A 25,968-nucleotide genomic window follows, 5' to 3' on the forward strand; every position below is an offset into this window, starting at 1 on the left:
AGAAAAAAGCATCTTATTATTTTGTATTGTGTTTATTTAATTTTTAAACAAATAACATAAAACCTAACAAACTGCTTATAATGTAGGTTATAAATCAAAATCATTGGTTGACCGTGACTGTGTGTAGTGATACGATTTCTCTATGCATCTCCACATTAAGGTAACACTCCTTGATATTTTGATGAAATATCACGCCCTCCTCCTAAGGCTGAGAAATTGAGAAACACTCTTGTTACATGTTTGCAGTTTTGGAATTAGTGTTCCATTTTATAACGTGGTGCACAGAAAAACAGCTGTAGTTATTGTTTTTAATGTTAGTTTGAAAATCCATTGTGAGGCCCAAAATAATATGTAATTATATTGTTCCTAAATCCATCACCGCATATAATAGTAGGATTCGTCCTGGTCCTAGAGAGGAGTGGATGGGGAGACAGAAACATTAAGAATAGTTTTAAACTAGAACAAATATAGTCTTCCATCTTTAAAATATTTAAATAACAAAAATAAATTAATAAATTAAATACATTTTAAACAAAATTTTAAAAGAAACACGGAACAGTTTAATTTTCAAACAAAAATTTATTTTCGTACTTTCAAAATTATTTTTTGAAACAATAATATCAACATCATAAGAACAGTTCGAGTGAGATAGGAATCAAATCCGATGAAAACAGATGCAAACAAGTGTTTATCTGAGTCTATGCACCACACACTCACACAATGGCACGCAGTGAAAAACACAAAACAAACAAAACACACATATGAATAGTGACTACACAAACTAGCAAACCAAGTTATGCAAGTAAATGCACTCTGTCGTTTTCATTCTGTTGTACTTTCCTCCGCATGGTTGCTGCTCCATCCTGGACGTACAAACACTTTTTAACACAGATATATGTTTTGTCTTTGAAGGAAGGAAATGTTTTATTTAACGACACGTTTTGTCTTTGAAGGTGAACAATAAATGTACAGTCGTTTTATTATATTACTTCATATTTTCCAGTTTCGTGTATTTCAACAATTTTAATGAAGATTTGTTTTGTCTTTACACAGTTACGTAGTATTAGTCTCGGTTAACCAACACCTGCGGGAACAAGAGTTTGGGAGTATTGTCTCAAATCCCCCCCCCCCCCCCCCCCCCCCAAAAAAAAAAAGAAGAAGAAAGAAGAAAAGCCCACAAAACATGCCATGTTAAGAGGTAACGGTTCTGATTGGCTGGGAGTCAAACTGATCGAGACAGGCTATCACAGTTGTTGTTAGATAATACTAACAGTGTTTGGTGACCAAGACTAATGCAATAATAATTTTTTAATAAAACCATTATATGGTTACTGTCCTTTTAATTCGGTTGAAATATGAAATTAGTTCTAATTAATTGCTGAACCAGTTCAAGAGTCTCCAAAATATATCGTGCATCAGATGGGAAGAAACCAGAAAACATTCAAACTGGTATTTGAATATTTTTAAAAATATATATATTTAAAAAAAAACCCAAGCCAGATCACAAGTTGTATTTTCAGTTCACTGAATACCTACATACTAATACTGCTAATTGTAACAAATGGTCCCAGCCAAGCTTATTATTCAGTTTTCTGTATAACATATATTCAGATGCAAAACAACAACTCCACACAACTAATTGATAGCAATATCTATTCTTCCGACAGTGAATGTGTGTGTGTTGTTTTCTCACAGTATTTCGTCCATAAACAATTGGACGCGGATTATTGTGCCCACCCCACAGCAGTCTGTCTCTGCAAGGGAGATAATGGTGACCTTAAGCCGTGACAAGGGAGATAAGAGCTGACCCCGGCGATTCGGTCTGTCTAAGGTTTTTTGAGACTACCACATTATTAGCGTTAGTAATCACACACACAAGAGCAGTCTGTTAATGTCTTCATGTGAATGGGTGGGTTTTTTACACACATTTTAACATTAAAAATATAGCACACAACAGCTATCTGTGCTGTCTACCCAGGAGAAAGGTTAAAAGTTAAATATTAATTAGAGCCGGTATTGGGATATGAACCCCTGAACCCAATACCTATATGAATTAAACCTGATGACTTAATCACCAAGTCATCATCGATGAGCACTATTTAATATTCAAATATATGTGTGAATCAAAAGGTGTCTATTTATTTCCTGTAAACACACTAAACAGAAGAAATACACAATCTCCTCACAAAATGTCTTTGTATGTTTATATACTGAAATGCATTTCGAAAATTGGCACTATAAAACAAATGTCTAATATTTTACTTGACATCTTGGCAGCTGTGTACATTGCAAATTTGGCACAATAAAAATAAATGGATACTATTTTGCTAGCCATCTCAAATAAATACTACAGGAGATTTGAAATGGCATTGTCAAAATATATGAACAGGATACATTACATAACAGTAACGCTATTTCGAGATCACAATTTCAAAATGAGGTCATGTACTATTGGATAATAAATAGTTTTCAGTCATACGTCATACACAACACACACGCACAAAATAAGGGTTTCCAATTCAGTAGGTCTGTCATACTAGACAGAACGCATAAGCTACACTGCTTGTTCCAAGATGTACCGCTGAGTAATGAAACAAATCGAACATAAATTATCGACTGTGCAGTGGGTGGTATGGTCACGCAGTGAAGATTTGTGCCAGTGTCATCACAAATTGTTCAGAATATGTGCACTATGTTTTTGAGTACTACGTCATCAATTCTTGAGTTCTGAAGCCCAGACGTGCTGCGGCCACCCCGTCCTTCCCTTCCCTTTTTCTTTCTTCTCGGATATGGAACTGTTGTCGCTTTCATTGGATGAAGTAGGTGATGTGTCCTGGGGGAAAAAATTAAATAGTATAAACATCGTTTTATTAAAACTTTGAAGTTTCATAAATATTCAACAACAAATTCTAGTGTTCAGTATATATATATATATATATATATATATATAGTCTGTGTGTGTGTGTGTGTGTGTGTGTGTGTGTGTGTGCGTGTGAGCGCCTATATACAAACATTTTAAAATAGTTCTGAAGGTAGTCATACTTGTATTAATGCAGTGGTTAGAAATGACGTTTTAATTTAATTTTAAACAAATTAAGTTTTCGCATGGGTTTTTTAATAGATTCTTATGACTTGTTTTAAAGTTTTGTTTGAACAACTTGATAATGTCAACAAATTTAAGGAGACAGTTTAACGAGGTATCTGTTGCGCCCGGCTTGCGAGTCGGAGTCAGTCTATCGGTAACACAGTGTGCAACAGAAGAGAATTCTAGGGCGTCACTTGGCATTTCAAGAGTCTGACGTTTTCATGGCACCGTGAACAGTTTGCACACAATCTTAAGTTTCCGTTTTTTGACACGCATGCACGTGCAAAGCCGTCAAAAACTTCCTTGCCACACGCACGTAAAACACGACTGTGGTTCTACGCTTCGCTACGCTTCATTTAAGCGTTAGCCACAACGAGGCGAGATTTGGGAGAAGTGCCAAAAAGACACTTGCACGTGTTAGGCGGGAAAACGGGTTTTGGTGCGACGAAATCAACTAACCGAGCTGAAGGTTTCCCCCAGAACGTCAGTGCCCCCCATGCATGTGCATCGCAATCCCAACCCCGGTGCCCCCAGTTCGTGATTAGAATTTCCTGTTCAATTAACGTGGCAAGCCTTCTCCCGTTGTTTCGACAGACTGGTCGGCACCGAGTTACGTACAAAGTTTGTATGTCGAACAAACGCGGTATCTCGAATCGTTAAACACAGAAATGTTCCATGGGGTAAGACAAATTGTATATCGCGTAAATAGATGCATTTTACAGCATGTTCGTCGACATTTCTCCGCTAAAACATGGTAATTGGTTTAAAACTCCATGCGAGACGCCCCGAGGGGTAAATCAAGACACCGAAGAAAGAATTCCAGCGTTAATATGTCTAGAAAAGAGCGTCCGGCATCTTGCACGTCTACCAATCCGAAAAATACAGAGCGGTACCAAATAGTTAACACCGTCGACAAGTAGACTGGTTACCTAACTAATGATGTCTGACTTGATGTCAGGACCTTTGTTTATTAGTATCAGCGGAATAAATAAACAGGGCCCGGTATAGCGACCCTATAGCCGATTCCAGTTACAGGATTGTTTGCGCGTCTTTTGATTATTATTATTCTACACGTTTTGTCTTATTTATCAAGTTTTTCGTCGTCCAAGCGTGGGAACATCCACGGTGAAGTCACCCTGTAATTAATACGGCGCAGAGATTTGTCCAAGAAGACATACGAAGTAAACAAATCGGTCCGGCTACTCCAGAATGAATTGTAAAAAGGTCAACGTAAGACTAGTCCCTAAAATCTTAATACAAAGATAACCAGAAGAACAAGAAAAAGAGTCTGGTAATTGTCGTACATCCATCTAACATACTTGTCCCTGAAAGAATTAACAAATACGCATTACCCGATAGATAGATTATTCAATGAATTAATGAATGATTGTTTGACGACCCCAGCAGGAAAAATACATCGGCTATTGGGTGTCAAATGAAAAATACATCGGCTATTGGGTGTCAAATGAAAAATACATCGGCTATTGGGTGTCAAATGAAAAATGTATTGCGTCATTTTGCGCACCCTACAAGTCTGAAAAACAAAAAGAAAAGAAAAAAGTCTCAAGACCAAAACAACAAATGTTTATTATATAAATGCGTAAATTGTGTCCTGCATTTAGCGATGGTGATTATTCACGTTAAAGTTAAATTTTGGTTTTTGTTTAACGACACCACTAATCATCGGCTATTGGATGTTAAACATTTAATAATTCTGACTTACAGTTTTGCATTAGCAGCAAGGCGTATTTTATATGCACTATCCCACAGACAGGACAGCACATACAACGGTCTTCAACGGGGTTCTGGTTGGGACGGGAAGAAATATCAGAGAATGGGTCCACCAGTGGGATTCAATCCTACAAACCAAAGCTTCCATGATTCACTAGCAGGTGCTCATCCTTAGGAGGACCGCCACTCTCATAGGATATTAGATGTTTCATCCCTCCGGCACCTCGTTCCAGCTAGTGCACCACGACTGGCATATCAAAAGGCAGTGGTATGTGCTATCCTGTCTGTCGGATGGTGCATATAAAAGATCCCTTTCCACTAATGGAACAATGTAGCGGGTTTCCTCTCTAAGACTATATGTCCATATTACCAAATGTTTGACATTCAGTAGCCGATGATTAATAAATCAATGTGGTCTAGCGGTGTCGTTAAACAAACAAAACCCTCATGCACCTCCCATATGGAGGACTGCCACTCCCAAGACTAGTTTAGAAAACACAAACTTGTACAGGATAGAGCTCAATGGACATTGCATATTGCATCTCAAAACTATTTACCAATATTGCATATTGAAGAACGCCTGCCCGTGGTGAAGTTGTTGCTTCAATAGTATATTCCACTTCGTTTTGTTTTGTTTTTTAAATTAAAACCCTCCCGCCCACATTTTGTTTCTGAAAAAAAAACAAGAACGTCTCAACAATAATTTTTTATATGAAAAAGTTGCTGATGTAATAAGGACATTACATCCTCAACCATAACCAGGTGTGTACTGAGTATTGATTGCAGCCGGTACTGGCCAGGGATACGAACCCAGGACCCGCCAATTTGAAACACGGCGTTTTAACCACTGCGCCACCGAGGTCGATTGTTTCCGGATTAGATTAGCGGTCGCTGATGTTTTGGTTTGACATGTATTTTAACCACATGTAGCAGGTATAAAACAGGTCTCCGTATTTCTTTTCCACAAGACGGGTCTGTTCAATATCGAAAGTTAGAGCCACGTGGCTGGTGAAATTGGCTGATCGTAAGAGAAGACAGAACCCAGATGTCCGCGTTCCGTGTCAGATATAATACTACACGCTAGTCATAGTAACACGTGTGCTTGTGATTTTGGCATGTCATCATTTTCGCAAAGGTCGTGGTATATGCTGTCCCGTCTGTGGGGAAAATACATATAAAATACCCCTTGCTGATAAGGGAAACATGTAGCGTGGTTCCTCTGAGGAGAACGTGTTAGAATTATCAAATGTTTGATATGCAACAGCCGATGATTCATAAATCAATGTGCTCTAGTGGTGTCGTTAAATTTTTTTAACCCTCACCATTTTTTAAAAATAGAGTTTTATTGTTTTGTTGTTGATGAACTGTTTAAAACGTATAAATGTGTCTTTTACAATTAACGTTTTTACTACGTCAATTCAATTTACTTTATTTTCGTATGCCTTTCGGCACACAAGAATAAAACAATATACTATATAATATGTTAAAACAATATACTATATAATATATTAAACAAACTCGTGAACTATATACAAATTATAAAACTAATTTGCAATACATTAAATAACAATAAATATAAATAATAAAAATTATTTGAATAGGGTATATAGCTATTCTAAAGATTGATGTTCTGTTGCAATCTAATTAAAATGAGCTCCACTGGTTAATTACTATTACCTGTGGATCTAACAGCACCCCTTTGGAGCTCATGTCCAGTTGACCTTTCATTCGAACAAACAAAACCTTACTTGCAAAATCATGCCAGTGATTTGAAAAGAATATGAAAACATTCGGAATTATGCCGAGGGTATACAAAATGATTTAGGTGAATTACGAAGTATGCCGGAAACTAATTGCAATATAAAATGTTATATAAAATTCGTTTCAAGACCAAAAAAAACCGTGATGGTATAGCCATAACATCTATTTATACTAATATACAATCCAGAGTTTATTACTGCACTTTTCTCCCTGTGTTTAAATGTTGAAATAGACCAATAAGTTCGCCTATTGCATAAATAGTCTCCCCCGATATTTTTAGAATTTGTATGCTCCCGAATAGCGCCATAAAAGGCGAAGTGTTATTGGTCGAGATTTAAATTGTTATTTTTAGATGAACTGTCACCTGGACGTGGGAGTCCACGCAATGCTGTTAGATCTACTAGTAGACCAGTAAAGCTAATTTTAATCAGATTGGTTTTTCTGTAGCAACACAGAGACATTTTACAAAATTAAATTTAATTATTAATTATTAATTTAATGTTAGTAATAATTCTCAATCTTGGGTTACGTAATAACTGAATTAGTTTAAAAACCGATGTAGTTGGGTTTTTTTTATGTATTGAACATGAATTTCACTGAATTCTTCTTTGATACCTCCTCGTTCATAGGATTAAAAATACACTGGTTTCTATCCAAACCAGAGGATCTTTCTGTTTTGACATTTCCGCTACTTTTATTCAGAAGTCTTTGAAGATATGAAAAACACCTTTAAACCTTTGTCCCCGTAAATTGGGCACGGAACTGTACTATTTCGCCTCTACTATTTAAACAATGAGAGTGTAAACGATATTGTGTTAGGATGCGTCTATATTTTGCTAATAATGGGTTTAAAAAAAATAGATATGGCTGATGATGAAAAATACCAACAATGTATTTGTACAGAATACATTTTGAGGAATTGTTAAATACAGGAAGATGTTTTTGTATGAAATTGTCTTGAGTACACTGTTTAAATTGACGGAGAAACGTTTGGATTTTTTTCATCTGAAAGATATAGTCATTCCCATAATGATTTCGAATTCCTCACATATTAAACCCAATTTAATTTACTAGGCTGACGTTGTAACAAATCGAGGAGTGCCGTGTAACATGATTATAATATATACTGATAGTTTTCAGATTATAAGAGCAACCAATAGTTCACGATATTTAAAGAACGTAATACCATCTGATGCAGTCGTCCAAGTTTGAAATAAATCATAGCACTAGTTGTAGATTTTCTAACACAAATCAACTTTTTCAAAAATTCAGTATGATTTTATTCCCTATATCAGGTGCATCAATAAAAACCCAAATCTCACTACAGTAGTTCCTAAGTATCGAACAATGATAACTTTTGTCTCAGATTTTAGCATTAGTTCGTTATTTGTTTTAGCAATCTGATTAAAATTAGCTCTACTGGTCTACCAGTAGATCTAACAGCATTGCGTGGACTCCCATGTCCAGGTGACATTTTATTTATAAATAACAATTTAAATATCAACCAATTACACTTCGCCTTTTATAGCGTTATTCAGGAGCATACAAATTCTAAAAATATCGGGAGAGACTATTTATGTAATAGGCGAACTTGTTGGTCTATTTCAACATTAAAAAACAGGGGGAAAAGTGCAGTAATAAACTCTGGAATTGTATACTAATATAAACAGATTTTATGGCTATACCATCACGGGTTTTTTTTCCGTCTGGAAACGAATTTTGTATAAACAAATTAAATTGAAATTAGTTTCTGGCATACTTCGTAATTCACCCGAACCATTTCGTATACCCTCGGCATAATCCCGAATGTTTTCACATTCTTGAGCTCCAACGGGGTGCTGTTAGATCCACAGGTAATAGTAATTAACCAGTGAAGCTAATTTTAATTAGATTGTTGTTTTAGTATAGTCTTACTATACGCTGGGTACGTTGGGCCTGTACCTAAAAAAATACGAAAAATACGATAAATGCTCTGTTGGGCATACTTCAAAAGTGGTCAACATCAGACCCAAAAATTCAAATTAGCAGCTCAAACTGGATTTTGCTTTTAATAATTTCTTTAAGCTATCATAAACATTAGGAATACCAGAAACACATGGTGTGCACACATTAATATTCTAAAGAAAAAAAATGTAATTAATATCCAATTTTATTCATTAACAGCCTTGTTAGCCGAGGGTCGTGACAGTCATTTCTTAATGAAGTATAATGATGAAGAAAGCACTTTAAAATATATATCTAGGTGTGGTATAACGTATTCATTAAAATTGTATTGACAAAATGTATGACTTCTTTCTTCTTCTTTTTTTGGCATCCGACACCAAAATGTACTTTCCATCGGACACCAAAACTAAAGTGTCCATAGATGACAAATGGTTAATCAAAGAGGTAAGTTAGTTAATCTAGATTACAAAAGTTTTTTGGTTATGAAAAAATATTGGTTAATCAAAGATTCCTCATATACTTTTGATAGAATGTGGCATTGATTCTGTTACGTTGACATCTTTGACTTCTGTCACAATGTCCAACACCAATACTATTTAAACTTCACTAAGTCAAAGTGGGTTAATGGAGGAATTTGTTAGGCATGGTATTAATGCAGCTCCTCCTGCCTCCTACAAAACTGTATTGCTTTACTTCCTAATGTGAATACAAGGGCAAAGTTTCAAGTTCCATCATGCATCAAAACTTGTATTTTGAAATATGGCCTGTTTAATTAAAAGTGGCTAGAGAATAAACTTTATTAATGTGTTCTGATTCCTTTTCTACTGACCCCTAGTTGGCTGGGTATGGCCTTGTGTTTTAGTATTTTGTTTCACGTATTTACCATATTGTAATCCTTTTAGTTACATAAAAAAATAAGTTTACTATTCATGACAAATAGCCAGTAAAACGGTTATTGAATTAAAAATAGTCTAAGAGAATACGCCTTTGCAAAATTATGTTGTTGTTATTGTTTGCCATGGAACATTATATTCACTATTAATACATTTTATGTAACTGATGATTGGTAAACAAATGACAAATCGTGTAAATTAAAATTCAGGACCGAATATATAAGTTATATGTAAAACTACAAATCAGTAAAACTATGTTTTGAGCTTATTTTGTGCACACTTCCAAATGTGGAATGTAAATTTTATTTCACCTGATCTTAAATATCTTCAACTGAAAATACCTTTTTTAAAATATTGTTAACAAGACAAAACCCCAAACTACATGTATATCATTTTAAAACATCTACCTTTAACAAAACTTTTGAAACTAAAATACTTAATATAAATGCATGCTTTCGTGTACATTACGGGCGGTATCGATATGAAATTGCCACATAAAATAGCGGAAGTTTAACATTAAGGTGTACCATCAAAAAGATGGTAAACCGTAAATCGTTTTCTTTTAATGTCTGTAAAATAAATATCGAAGTGCTTCTCAGCCACATGGCGGAATAAAGCTTGTTTAACTCTTGTAAAACGTGCAATAACGCACAATATCTTATATATACAAGTTATAGAAATTGCAACAGATGTAAGGTTTACAGCTCTCAGAATGTCAAATGTGCAGCGATCAAAGTGGGGCTACAAATTACAATGTCGCTTGCTTCTTTCTGATGTTCGTTCTAGGTTTGTTTACAACTCAGTAGACTATCCTAATTCTGTAGCCATTGTAACATAGTTCTGGATTTTAAAAAATATTTTTCAATGAGTAGATTTACGAGTTCAATTTATTAGAATATCAGGCAATGTGCTTGTAGTTATTGTAATGTGTGTAGTGGTTCAAACGGCGCTGTACTTCATACTCATTATATTTTTATATGAAATTATTATGAGATAGATCTACTAGCAATCTCAATGTTCGGTTACTATAAAAAAATTAAGAAAACCAAAGACAGTTTAGATATACGGACACTGATATTGTAAACAAAACAATATGATAATATGTTATTTTAAAAATGTTGAATCCGCCTTTAGTCTAGCTCTAAGAATTACTAACATAATGTAAAGCAGAGAATTGCGATAGTTTTCTTTAAATCCAAAACAAAACACACAAAGACACACACACAAACACACGCGCGCACACACACACACACACACACACACACACACACACACATTAACAAATATATACCTCAGAAAACCCCACATAAAAAACAAAACCAATAAAACAAAACTATCCTATTAAAAATGGAAACCAAATAATAACCCATCCTACCCTCTGTTATAACGTTATAGCGTTATAACTGACCATATTTCTGTCTAGCTCTCTTACCATCAGAGTACTCGGGCTACCCCACAGCCACCCCCACCCGCACCCGCACCCCTGCTTGACGATTCCCTCTGAATAATACAAATTGTATATGTATACATACATACCTGGGTTAAAAAGTCTAAAAATTATTAAAAGAGTAGGCCATTGTTCAGTGGACTATTGTTCACTGGGCAGTTGTTCGTTCGATGGACAAAAAAAGAAAAACATTAAAATTCTTCACTGTGTTGTGCATGTCCAGTTTCCTTGTTATCTCTTCCAACTTCTACAGTGACTATTAGAGACACTTAAATTCCGCTCCAGATTAGAGGAGCACCAGCTATTTTGGCGTCTCTTGACCTCCCTCAGAGTTTACAAAGAATCAATTAATAATGTGTAAAGAAACTTCTTTGGAGTAACTTCTCTGAACTCGTGTTCTACCCATGAGCGGAGATAAGAGAGATAGAATTTCCCCGGCTTCACGTCTCGCCACGTCCGCGGCTATACGCCTTAAATATAAACAATAAAGCTAGATGTATATTGAAACGATATTTTCGTTTTGCGGAATAACCTTTGAACTCGAAAGAACTATATTAAATTTGTACTTTTTATTTTTAACCCCAGCGTGTTGGCGGGCGATGACAAATGCTTGATCGTAGAAAAGGAGTCGTATTTCTTACACACCCGTTAGTGAGAACATCATGGGTTATTTATGATATCATACGGCAATAACATATAGCATGCTGCTCCAAGGCGATGACCAGGTCGCCACAGCCATACCACCCAATGAACTGAACACCATCAAAATAGATTGCTCTGTGACTTATTTGGTAACTTAAAACTCATTGTTCTGTGACGTATAAGTTAACTGCAAGCGCAGTAAGTAAGTTTTAATTGAAAAGAAAGAAAGAAAGAAAGAAAGAAATGTTTTATTTAACGACGCACTCAACAAATTTTATTTACGGTTATATGGCGTCAGACATATGGTTAAGGACCACACAGATTTTGAGAGGAAACCCGCTGTCGCCACTACATGGGCTACTCTTCCGATTAGCAGCACGGGATCTTTTATTTGCGCTTCCCACAGGCAGGATAGCACAAACCATGGTTTTTGTTGAACCAGTTATGGATCACTGGTCGGTACAAGTGGTTTACACCTGCCCATTGAGCCTTGCGGAGGACTCACTCAGGGTTTGGAGTCGGTATCCGGATTAAAAATCCCATGCCTCGACTGGGATCCGAACCCAGTACCTACCAGCCTGTAGACCGATGGCCTGCCACGACGCCACCGAGGCCGGTTTTTAATTGAAAAAGACGTATATGTTTATTTTAAATTTTAAACCTGGTTTTTGATGATATTCAAGAAATACCATATTATATTCGTATCCATTAGATACTATTTCCGGTATTGTAGATATTTAAAAACGAATCAAACACGCTTTGGGTCACGAGTTACGTTTTAAAACAACTCGTTGTAAAACATATGTCCCAAGTTCAGCCAGCAAAAGTTTCGCTAACGTTCGCGAACTATTTGATTATTCACGACGTGGCCATTTGGTTTATCGTGAAGCGCATAAACTAGACTAGCGGACGTTTTTTTATGCTCGGTCTGGCTGGCCATGGTATCTATCGGCCTCTCATGTGGTATCCTCTATATCTAATTAGCTAATGAAAACGATTCTTGCTTTGACTATTAATTATTAATATGTGCATGCCCGATGTTTTTAGTATTGTAATGTTTGTAATATAACATGTCAAACCCTAATATTGAGTGCCTTTTTATTAATTTATTTATTTATGTGGGTGTCAAACGTGATAACAATATTATTATTTGTGTTGTACATGACAGTAACATATTGTAAACTTCATATTATTAATCAATAATTTTTTAGAATGGTTTTCTTTTATGTGTGGCGTTGGTTAATCTTAATTTATTTTATCACATATATATGTGCAAATAACAAAATACAGGGGGGGGGGGGGGGGGGGAAGGGATGTCAGAATTAAACACCGAACCTGGATAACAACATTTATTCATATTAGCTATATAGGGTTGCAAACGAATCACTGCGCAATTTTATATGGATTTACATCTGATATTGAGTAGAATGATGGAAATACATGGTGAAGAGGATTCAGGCAATCTCATTTTGCCCGAATGTGAAGATGTGCACAGCACGATAGTTCTGTTGACACTCCCCCCCCCCCCCAACACACACACACACACACCGAAACCCCACCCCATCTCGTACGCTTACGACAAAATATGACAGTTGCAAGATTGAGGGGGAAACTTAAAAACACGCTGCACTAACAATATTAATACACAATATATGTTGATTTTGGGAAGTCTGTAATAATGTTAAAACAATAAAGCAAACACACTACGGAGATAAACGTAATGAAAACATTGTCTGTATCACTTAGATAATTCGTCCACTGGATTTCATTCAGAAGCCAGATTGAACAGACCTCGCGCCACGTGGCCGATCAGCTGATACAATCTAATGAGTGAAACCGACACCGGGTTCTGATCCGCCGACACAAACACAATCAACCGCCATATGCACAGCGGTTGCATAAATTATCCAATTTAGTTATCACTCTTTTGTTTCGTCTTCAAAAATTATCTACAATTTGTTTTATGCTCTGCCGACAGATTTTCTGCATCCTTCCTGCCCCGCGGGAAGATTTACTCAACCAACCCCCTCTTACACCAGAAATCTTTTAAAACTGCGCGTTTCGAAACATGTGCGAATGCGCGATCGGTGGAAAAATAATCGGTGGTAACAGTATTCACAACAATAACTGACAGTCGTTTGCAATTTACAAGCGCGTGCAAGCTGCGCGCCTTGCATGTGGTGCGCAGACGCGCGCGGTCCGATTTACGATAACAACGCGGAAACAGTAGCGGTTCCTGCAACTGATAATTTTCTTGCAGGGAAGATGACTTTGTGTGTATCGATGTAATCAAATCAAACAGGAATGCGAGGGCCTTTATTGGTCAGATACACACAAACTGACGATCATATCGCTTTAATGAGCGGATCCCTTTACATCGAAAAGCCGAAGCGAAATTACTGTGAAACCATTTTCGCGGCCATATTTTCAATTAGTATTATTAAGGCGGAACTCTGAATCGTCAGTGGAATTCTAGTCCGTCCGGGGATATTAGAAGTGGACTAAGTAGAAAGTAATCACATTAGCTGGAGACCTGCGTTTTAGATAACGAATCATTGATTAATTAGTAGCGAAAAAACGGACCGAATGCTGTCAAAATAAATTGAAACAAAAGACTGTACAGAAAATTAGCCACGAACAAGCGACTGATGTGTGAATATGATATGCTACGTTACATGAGATCGACAGCTTTTCTGTTTGTTATGTTTAATTTTTAGAATAGAGGATTTGGTTAAAACAACATAATTATTATTATAATATTAAGCGACAAACCCGCGCCAAATCAATGTGGTTTTGAATTTAAATAAGAACGTATCTAAAAAAAAAAAAAAAAAAAAAAGTCTGGGATGGGAATGCTATAAACCTGTGCTCCAAGGTTTATGTTTGTCTTGCTACATAGTCATCCATATACATTCACATACAGAAATTAATACACTCACAAACATATAACCTTTAAAATTAAAACATTTGGCAGTTTAAACATTGCTATTTTCTTCTCCTTGTGCTAAGAAATTACGTTTGAGGCCACCCAAAGATAAACATTTCGCAGAAGAGCATTCCCATGTACTCTTTTAAATAGCGTACCCCTCTTTCAAATATTCAATCAAACGGTCCCACGTATGATATGCATATTATAAAATTATATTATTTAAAATTTTTTATTTAAAAGTTAAAGTTTATTTTATTTAACGACATTGATTTATTAATCATCGGCTATTGGATGTCAAACATTTGGTAATTCTGACAGAGAAAACCCGCTACATTTTTCTATTAGCAGCAAGGTATCTTTAATATGCACCATCCCACAGACAGGATAGCATATACCACGGCATTTGATATATCAGTCGTGGTGCACTGGCTGGAACAAGAAATAGCCCATTAGGCAAAAAGTGTATTTATGCTTGGTATGTTAGTGTACATAATATTAAATGTTGTAGAAACGTCTCCGAAATGTTCGTCACATTTTTGCTATGTCTTCAAAAGCATTTACCTGCTGTTCTACAATCAGAAGCAGTGCAATGTAACGCTTACAGACGCGTGTGCTTCCCGTCGTAATAATTATACACATCGTAGGCTTCATGCAGTTAAATGCTTTTATTTTTTCAGTACAGTAACATGTATTAACTATTAAAAAATGTATTTGTTAAGAATGTTACATGTGGTGTCATTCGTAACCACGCATTTTAATACAAATACCAACACCCATCTGAATGAATGATGAATATTTATCGACGCAGGGCTATCAGAAACACATTGGATTTGCCAAATTACAAGTTGTATTTAATGTGTAATTTATTTATTTAAAAAAGCTGTAACAATCGAAAATATATTATACCGCATAATTACTAAGATAAACTGCCTTTAAACAGGCAAAACTGTTATTTTATAATATTTAATTTCGTATCTCTAATTAAAATGCTGTATGAAATTTCGGTGTGATTTTATTTGAGAATGCAAAGTGAAATTAAAATTTCCTTAGCGGAAAAAAAAGCAATAAATACGCCGATTCTCGAAATTGACTTTTGTCTTTATTATGACATAGTCTCGACAGTTCGTCAACTTTGTGACAACGTAAAGACAATGTTAAAAATAATAAGAATAATACCAAATTTATGATGAAAAATTACAGGATACATTATTTGACTAACAAAAGGAAGGAAGGAAGGAAATATTTTATTTAACGACGCACTCAACACGTTTTATTTACGGTTATATGGCGTCAGACATATGGTTAAGGACCACATAGATATTGAGAGAGGAAACTCGCTGTCGCCACTTCATGGGCTACTCTGTTCGATTAGCAGCAAGGAACCTTTTATATGCACCATCCTACAGACAGGATAGCACATACCACGGCCTTTGGTATACCAGTCGTGGTGCACTGTTTGGAGCGAGAAATAGCCCAATGGGCCCACCGACGGGGATGATCGATCGATCCCGGTGACTAACAAAGAGTCAAAAGGATGTTTTAGGCATGTTTATGTTTTTGTGATTGCTTCCATAATCCACTATTAGGAGTTCGCCCTTACGAGGACTGCCACTTCCCTACAAAATACGTATCAGGATGTCTCATCCCTCCTGGAGGAAGACTGCCACTTCCCTAGGAGATACGTATCAGGATGTCTCATCCCTCCTGGAGGAAGACTGCCACTTCCCTAGGAGATACGTATCAGGATGTCTCATCCCTCCTGTACCGCTTGAAGGAATATTGCCACTTCCCTAAGAGATACGTATCAGGATGTTTCATCCCTCCCAGAGGAAGACTGCCACTCCCCTAGGAGATACGTATCAAGATGTCTCACCCCTCCTGTACCGCTTGAAGGAATATTGCCACTTCCCTAGGAGATACATATCAGGATGTCTCATCCCTCCTGAAGGAAGACTGCCACTCCCCTAGGAGATAAGTATCAGGATGTCTCACCCCTCCTGTACCGTTTGAAGGAATACTGCCACTTCCCTAGGAGATACGTATCAGGATGTCTCATCCCTCCTGTGCCGCCTGAAGGAAGACTGCCACTCCCTAGGAGATACGTATCAGGATGTCTCATCCCTCCTATGCCGCTTGAAGGAATACTGCCACTCTCCTAGGAGATACGTATCAGGATGTTTCATCCCTCCTGGAAGAAGACTGCCACCCCTAGGAGATACCTATCAATATGTTCCATCCCTCCTACATAGACTGATACCACTTTCAGTACGAACTTGCTGGTTTTTATCATTGTTATTATTTTAGTTTGTTTTTTGTTTTGTTTTGTTTGTTTGGGGGTGGGGGTGGTTTGTTGTTTTGGGTTTTTTGTTACGTTCTTATGCATTCTAATTCTAACTTCGACAGAGAGTTGATTATTAACACAGTGTTATGACAAAAAATTTATAATGCGTGACAAATCTATGGTCCGTTCCATCCTCCTACAAGCATGTTTTTTGTAAATAATTTTAGTTTCGTTTGACGTAAGAAGAAAAGTAAAAGTGCTTTGGAAATAAAATAAAAATACTATTTTTCTGTGCAATTTAAAAAAAACAATTGACTAAAAAATAAATTAACTAATAGTAAATTCCATTGTATGAAAAAACCCCATAAAATCATACATACAGTGTGGGTTTCCCCTCTTCTCCCCCCCCCCCCCCCCCCCCCCCCCCCCCCCCCCCCCCCCCCCACACCAATATAAAATCCAGGCTACGCCAGTGGAGAAGGACTATAAACAGTTCATTATTTTAACATCATGTCTGAAATATTTAGTTTTTATAAATAGCAAACAAATAATTAATGACTTTTGCATTTTCGAAATGATACAAGAATTCCAAGAATTAGTGACCAGACAAGGCTACGTGCGTAAATTCTCGTGAGATTTTTCGAGATGTTGCTGGAAGTTTTCGTAGAGTGACTACCCCGCTAACAAGTTGTCGTCTGCTGTGACTGAAGCGTTGCGAGAATCAACGAGAATTCATTTAAACGTGGCCAGTATCGCCCACGTCGAACGCCGGATACAAAACGGATATACGTGAACTTTGATTATGCGAAACTGCACGGTATTTTATACATCTGACGGTTTGTTTACAGATCTGAAGAAAAAAAAAGTGGGTGTTAAATTAAGATATCTCCAGTGATAGCATTCTTTCTCTGTGAGTTTCGGTTTACATCTGATTAAACTTACTACGTAGTCAACGATTGTCTGCACTGTGCTCTTTTAAGAACACCGGACGTCCTGTGATCTGCTTCCGACTAATAGAGCCGTGTTAATGACTAAAACTATATAATGAAATTTGTCTAATGACACCACTAGAGCACAATGATTTATTAATCATTGGCTATTTGGATGTCAAACATTTAGTCATTCTACACGTAGTCTTCAGAGGAAACTTTCTACATTTTTCCATTAGCAAATGATTAGTAGTATATGCACTCGCCAACACAGACATAACACATACCATGACCGTTGATATATATTAGTCGTGGGTCACTGGTTGGAACGGGGAAAAATAATCAGAAAATGAATCCATTAAGAGGGTTAAATTCGGCTATATGTCAAAAACATCTCAATATCAAACTCAGGACGCTTTTTAATTTGCAAAGAAAATAAGGGTTGAGAAGTCTGGACTAAAAGTCTAAACTTACATATTATAGTGCAGACGGACGGCGGGACATAGCCCAGTGGTAAAACGCTCGCTTGATGAGTGATCGATCCAGGATCGATCCCCGTCGGTGGGGCCACTGGGCTATTTCTCGTTCCAGTCAGTGCACCACGACTGATATATCAACGGCCGTGGTATGTGCTATCCTGTCTATGGGCTGGTATATATAAAAGATCACTTGATACTAATGGATAATGTAGCGGGTTTCCTCTCTAAGACTATATGTCAGAATTACCAAATATTTGACACCCAATAGCCAATGATAAATAAATCAATGTGCTCTAGTGGTGTCGTTAAACTAAGTCTTTTTAACTAAGTTAATACGTGGGGTTTTTCTCTATCTCCTTTTTGGTACTATTATCCCAACGGATTTGGTACTAAACAGAATACTTAATAAATACAATTAAATGTATTGAGGTATTTATTGAGTCGGAGTTAGGGTGAACGGGGTGCGTTCACATTAAATATTAATATTAAATCTTGGATGCTCAATTTGGGAGTCTCTTGATTACTGGAAAGGCTCCTAAATTATAATTAGCAGTATTATACAGAATTATAATATATCAAACTAGTAGATTTAAGTGGATAATTAGTATAAAAATACACTTTAAATAAATTACGTTTGTGCAGTTACAGTTTTAATCAAAATATTACAAGTGCACAGTTCTTTACACTGTTTTATTTTAACTGTTGAATGTTTATATTGATGATGTTCATCACTTATTTGTTTGCATTTACTGTAGTTTGACACCCTATAGCTGGTGTAATTTTCGTGCTGGTGTGTCGTTAAACATTCATTTATTTATTCATTTATTCATTCATTCATTCATTCATTCATTCATGTTGTATCTGGACGATTAAAATATCAATATAAACAAGTATCATAATGTAAATATATATTCAAAATATACTAAATATAGAATATTCAAAGCAACGTATGCATATGAACATTGTCGACTTTTAATATTTACCAGAAAAAAAGAGAAGTGTCTACTTGTCGATTCGGGACTATTTTCCCATCAAAATTGGCCGATGGTGAAACATTAAAATTTCACTTCAGGCGATTCCACTGCACACATTGATTTTTGCACATGAGATACGGTATTTATATAACTATAGAAATATTACTATAACAGACCCAATACTCTTAAATTTTATTAGGTATTTAATCGACAGTTTCAATTAAAAATAAATTATATATGTTCCTAAAAGTAATATGTGTTTTAAAACAAAATTGATATATCAATATCTACCAAATATTTATTATATTATATGACGTCTAGATTAAATAGATGTTTAGTAAAAAAAAATGCATGTCATAATTATATCCAACATATCAGAAATGCACTGCAGCTGTTAATATAAGTATATTTGTAAACCACGTCACTATAGAATTTTAGTTTACTCATTTCATAACACAGTGATATACTCTTTGGTTATCTGAGTGAAATAACTTTCTATCCTTATTATTTATTACAGAACGAATAGTTTTAATTGAACTAATATACAATATTAAAATGTACGTATATAATTGAAATTAATCACAAGGGAAATTTGCTAAGAACGAGGCAGCGATTAGATTGTCTGGGAATAACAGGAACTGTGTAACACCGTGCTATGTTCGGTGAATTACTTTCTAATTAGTGTGAAGGGTGGTGTTACGAGGCACGCTCATTACATTAACATTAGTGCAGTAAACCGACTGAACGTTATTGAAATTGATTGTAACAATCAAACTACCGCGTAAAATATTCGTACGTCTTTTCGCGCCAATTTGATGCCGATGAGTAAAATAATAATTTATACACAGAACGCATTTCAGATGTATAATTAATTTCCTAATGAAATTTTGTATATATATAAACCGGAATCTTCTAATAACCGGACGTTTTTCATGGTCTCTTTTTAAATATCATTACACAACAGGACCCCTCTAAATTGGATACTTCTTAAAACCGGACTTTTTACTTGGTCCCGTGGGTCTATATATATTTGATACTTATGTGCGGAAGTGCCGAATACAGGTAATTGTTAATGATTAAACTCAATTTCAATTCGTTTCAAATTATTTTGAGAGTGGTGACATGAAAAGTTGATAATAGCATGTGGGCGGCGGGTGTGCGCGACTATTTTTATTGCACATAATTTCAAAGTATTTAATTTATTTAAATAAAGATAAAAAATATATATTGCCTCACCACCTCACCCATAATTTCTAGAATAACCTTTATTGCACAAACTCCCAGTAAAACAGGCATGAAAATAGTTTTTCAGATATTACGTGAGATAAACTTTATCTTAGTCTGTGTGTTTATTTACTTATGTATACGTTATTTTTACCTGCTATCCGCAAAAGTCACCTACTATACAAGAATTGGATATTATTTACTAAGAATAGTCATATACTGTTATGCATAAGTATATGCGTTATAGATATATGAGTAATGCAGTAAACATGTAATTGTGTACTATTTTACATGGGGGTTTTGCTAACCAAACTGTTTAATTTATGCAAAGATAATTGATAATCTATTAATCAAAATATGACATGTTTCCAAACAAGATTTGAAGTATCTTTATATTAGTAAATTAACTTTTGTTCGTCCATTTCATTGATGTTGTTTTATTTAGGTCGTTTGTGTGGGGTTTTGTTTTGTATTCTTATTTTTATCATAACACAAATACAAGATATATAGGCACAAATATGTACATACATATATAATATGAATTAAAAATGGTTTGAAATTTAAATAAAGTAATACTTTGGTACATTTTCTATCGAGTGCTACAACATAAAATTACACATACAAATATACATAAACACACATATACGCGTACGCACAGAGAGAGAGAGAGAGAGAGAGAGAGAGAGAGAGAGAGAGAGAGAGAGAGAGAGAGAGAGAGAGAGAGAGAGAGAGAGAGAGAGAGAGAGAGATTTGGAAATATATTAATCAATCACTATATTTGTCTTAGCTATAATCAGCCTTTGGTTGAAAGAAAATACATGTATATGCATTTCGCAAGAAATGGCTACAGCATGAAATAGTAAAGCAATATTTGTATATAATACAATATATATTAGAAATGATGTTAAAAGTGTTTTTAAAATATAGTCCGATATACATGCCGTCAACTAACATCTTCCGGCAAGTTGATCGCAGATATATTGGACTACGAAAAATATATAAATTTAGCTAACTGTTATGTCTCATGTTTGAATTTTAATGATAATAAATGTATAAGTTTGTTATTCGAAGGCTATGTACATTAATATTTCTTTACATATTTCTCTGTAATAGGGACATACAATCAACTAGCAATATCCACTCTCTTTAGTATTCATATTAAACACTAGACAGATTCTTTGTTCTCTTGGACTACATGTATTTTCAAATCTAAAAAACCCCACACAGCATCTAAAATTAAGTAGCGAAATACGAAACTTTAATACATAAATAATGAACGTTCTTTACTGATGATCTAATACATTATAGTTGTGCCTTGCTGTATATAATATTTGCGGGTTTAACCCGGGGGTCACAGTGAATTGTGTTTTATCAACCCCACGCCGAGAGCGGGGTGATAGGAGCGGTGTTAAACCATCACGATGTTTTTCACTTCGCGGGGGGCTGTCTCCGATACGAGCTTTCTCCAGTTTGCAACAGTAAATGTCGCGCAGAACAGTTTTACAACTTCTCTGGAATTACAGTCTACTCGCATGTGTCCTAAATGCCTATATAGTGAAATAGAATACCGCAAGTGGTATTTTTTTTTCCCTCTTTAAATACCTCTTTTGATGTTTACAATTTTATCAGTTTTCTAATTTTAGCAGAACTTTAAATGGATCATTTATAAATTGCGCAAACAAATGCTACTATTTAATATAGAAAATTTAAAGAAAATTTGGCTTTGGTCTAAAACATGGTGATGTAATTTAAATAAGTTATTTCAGCGGGATGTACAAACTTTATATTTTTAAAATCTAATTTAGGTAAATAAAACTTAAAATTTATGCATATTACAGCTTGCATGCATCATTACTGAAGGAAGTATTGATTTTATATTAGTAAAATAAAGCTGGGTACTGCCTGTATAAGGCATTATCAACATTGGTAAATATTTTCATTCTAATAGTTTCATTATTATTGGACTAAAATACATTGTGTGATTGGTTAAACATTATTAATAAAACGAAGTATAATAAAAACATTATACCAACGGAAAAATAAGAACAAACTAAATTAATGAAAATCATCAAAAAATAAAACGAAACGTTGTAAAGAAAAATACACTGCAACAACTGATTATTTATTTAATGTTTACTTTTCTCAACTGTCAATTAAATAATTAATATTCAACATAAATTTTCAGTCAGTAAACAGTCCTATAATATACAGGTGTTATATTTATATTTATGGTATCGAAAAAACCCCAGTTCTTCATAAATGTGATATTTTTAATGATATCGGTAATTTAAAAATTATTAAAGGAAATTTTTCTTTATATATATATATATATATATATATATATATATATATATATATATATATATATATTGCACTTTGGTCCTACGCTATTATTCAGAGTTTCACGCCCTTCGACGATCTTCAGAGTATTGAGCACCTTTCAAGCCTTTAACGATAACCACCAGTATTCTATATATATATATATACAATGTATATATATATATATATATATATATATATATATATATATATATATATTATTTTGCTTAAATGTTACATTCATAGTTGTTTAATTATACATTTCGCTATAAATATGATATACCGGTAAACTACAGTACATTATCGGCTGAACTAAAGTAAAACATGTTTATTTGTATGTCTCCACTCATTTGTAGATACTTAGATTTTAAATATCTCCACAAATATTGTCTGACAACTATTTAATTCTTAGAACATAATTTCGTTTAGATATATATGTTCATTATTTGTTATCTTAAATTATAAATTTTAACATTTGTAGTTTAGTGATATTTTGAATACACTAATTCATGATAATATTATTATTAAATAAAGTAAAACATTTATAATTATAACCTGCAAAATTACAAGATATACTTAACAGACATTTTAATGTTTTCTGTTACATGCGCGATTCATGTGCATGCGTTTTATATATTTTATTGTTAGTATGTATTATGTTCACATAATGGAATCGGTTTAGAAATGATACAAATATACTGTGTATAATTTACTAAAACATCCATATTTTTTATATATCAATATATTTTAATATCATTTTCAATAGACAAAATTAAACATTTGATGTTAAAATATTGCAAAACTGTATTTATATTATGTAAAGTATTTTAATAGTTCTAAAATCTCTTCCAGCAGCGGCTTGTGTATTACTATATTATTATTGTTGATACATAAATAAAGAATTTCTCTGTCTATATTGAATTTGATTATGTATATTTGCATATTTAGTGTTATACAATAACTATTCTAGACTTAAAATTTAATAATATAATATATATTTAGGTATTTAAAAAGAAAATGTAAATACATCTTCCGTTTTTCTTTCGAGCCATTTCGTATTCGCCTGTTCACGAGCGTATGTCTGCGTATCTTTAGAGGAATGACTGTGAATTTTTATTAGCGAATTAATTGTTGAAATCCAAGCCAAGATACTTAACATTATAGCTCGTTTTACAACCGGGTTCGTAGTAAAATAAATATCATGGCATTTACTGCAAAATAACATGTTGCTTTAAATCAAGATTATCAGAACTATCTCAAGAGTAAAGACGAAAGCGTATGTTAAAAAAGGAAAGAAAGAAAAAGAGTACTTATATGTCAAAAAAGAAAGAGAAAAAGACAGCATATGTCAGAAAAGAAAGAAAGAAAAAGACAGCATATGTCAAAAAGGAAAGAAAGAAAAAGACGGGATATGTCTAAAAAGGACAGACAAAAATTGACATCACATGTCAAAATAGGAAAGAATGAAAAAAGAACAGAAAAATGTCTCACCGTCTCTTTCTTCTTTTCATCTGCTGTCGTTTTTCGTTCGTTCTTTTTCGTTAGTTCTGCTTTGAAACCGGGCTCGCTAACAGAAGGATCGTCTTTTTGCAGAATGTCCATGAGGTAAGCGATATAACTGGTAGCGAGGCGTAACGTTTTGATTTTCGACAGTTTGGTGTCTGACGGAACGTTCGGGATACAACCCCGCAATGACGCGAAGGCGTTATTAATACTCATTGTTCTCCGTCTCTCCTTCTTGTTTGCGGTTATCCTTCTTTTCACGCACCTCACCCCGTTCTCGTAGTGTACAGTATACTCCAGGGGGTTCGTGTGGGCCAGATCCAGTTGCATGTACTGATCCGGGGGCGTCAATTCCTGGGGGTTCAGCATCCAGTTCTGGTAGTAGCCCGGATGCTCGGTGTGATCCGGGTACCGGACCTGGGGGTACTGGTAAAACTCGTGGGTCATAGGTCCCGGATGAGCGTAACCCTGAGCGTAGCCGCCTACACTCAAACTCATGTTGAACACTTTTCGGTTATTTTCTTTTCAATTCAAATTTTGTAATATTTCAAAAATAAATATTACTATGAATTGAAATAAATCATTTGGTTGCGTCGTTTGATATAATCACAGTTTTCAACAATTCTTTCCAGTAATAACACTCTTTTTTCTCTTTCTCTAACTCTTTCTGTCTGTTATATTTCCAGAAAAAGTACTAAAATTTCAGATGTTTCATTCACCAGTGGAACAAACGGAGAAATGTACAACATAAATAAGCAAATAACACAATCTCCGAGCCGCGGTTACGAATGAAGAGTCTTTCCGTGATCAGCACTGTCATATGCACTCAATTTCAGTGTGAAAGAGATACCCACGGAGAGAATTCTTAACAGATCTCTTGTAGGTCATCAACCAATCAGATGGCGCCTTTGAAGCTCCTATACTTCATTAATGAAATTGGCCCCACCCACTGCGCGGACTCCGCCTCCAGTTGCCCCCTGTCAGTCAACTTTGTAAACACGTGAAATTGGACCACGTGTTTAGGGATTAAGTTGTATATTGCCAGAAGAAACTGATTTGACATTTGTGTAGGTTTTGTTCATTCTTGCGTTTATGTACTAGTTGCACTTTAGACGGAGATAATTTCGGATTGTTTTGTTTAACTTTCGACATGGTAACGCAGTAAAAAAGACAACTTGCACGATGTCATAATAATTCATTTGATAAATACTGATGATTTACATATACTGTATGTAATAATACTATGGGATACATATGTAATTACAACATATGAAACTATAAAAAATGCTATCGCTAATTACAAATATTTAGATTATTTTTGCGAAATTTAACATTTAAATGATAGTCACTAGCTATTAATTGTATTCTATAGGAAGTTAACTTTGTATAAAACTTTCATACCCCCCCCCCCCCCCCCCCCCCATGTATTCCATAATGTATTATATAAAACTGTTGCCAGGATAGTAGCATAATTCAAAAAGGAAATCGCTTTAACATGTGTACTAATGACGACTGCTGTATAAATATTAAATTAATAATGTAAATACTAGTATTAAACCCATTTACTTATAGTCCAAGACAATACGTGAATATAATATTTTGTTTGTATATGAAATTTGTTTTGGTTTTTTTTTCTACTGTTATATATGATGTTGTAACTTTTCATTTACCCCTTACTTTATTCGAGCACAAGGCAAATTAGGCATAAAGGTAGTTAGTTATCCATTTCGAACCTAGAGCAATTAGAAAATTGGACAACCTTTCCTGAATTTGTGAAAAGTGGATAAACTGACACCAAACTTGCCAAAAGGTATTTGTCTTTAAATT

General features: G+C 34.9%; 1 protein-coding gene across 1 annotated transcript; it reads right to left on the reverse strand.

Moving 5' to 3' along the window:
* Nucleotides 1-564: 564 nt before the first annotated feature.
* On the reverse strand, nucleotides 565-24,938 carry LOC121376470 (heart- and neural crest derivatives-expressed protein 2-like). Its single transcript, XM_041504344.1, has 2 exons — nucleotides 24,130-24,938; nucleotides 565-2,833 (listed from the first exon to the last, which is right to left on the reverse strand). Exons 1-2 carry the CDS (start codon nucleotides 24,637-24,639, stop codon nucleotides 2,714-2,716), a joined length of 630 nt encoding a protein of 209 aa, XP_041360278.1. The 5' UTR covers nucleotides 24,640-24,938; the 3' UTR covers nucleotides 565-2,713.
* Nucleotides 24,939-25,968: the final 1,030 nt, after the last annotated feature.

The sequence above is a fragment of the Gigantopelta aegis genome, chromosome 6 (genome assembly GCF_016097555.1).
Source record: "Gigantopelta aegis isolate Gae_Host chromosome 6, Gae_host_genome, whole genome shotgun sequence".
NCBI lineage: Eukaryota > Metazoa > Mollusca > Gastropoda > Neomphalida > Peltospiridae > Gigantopelta > Gigantopelta aegis.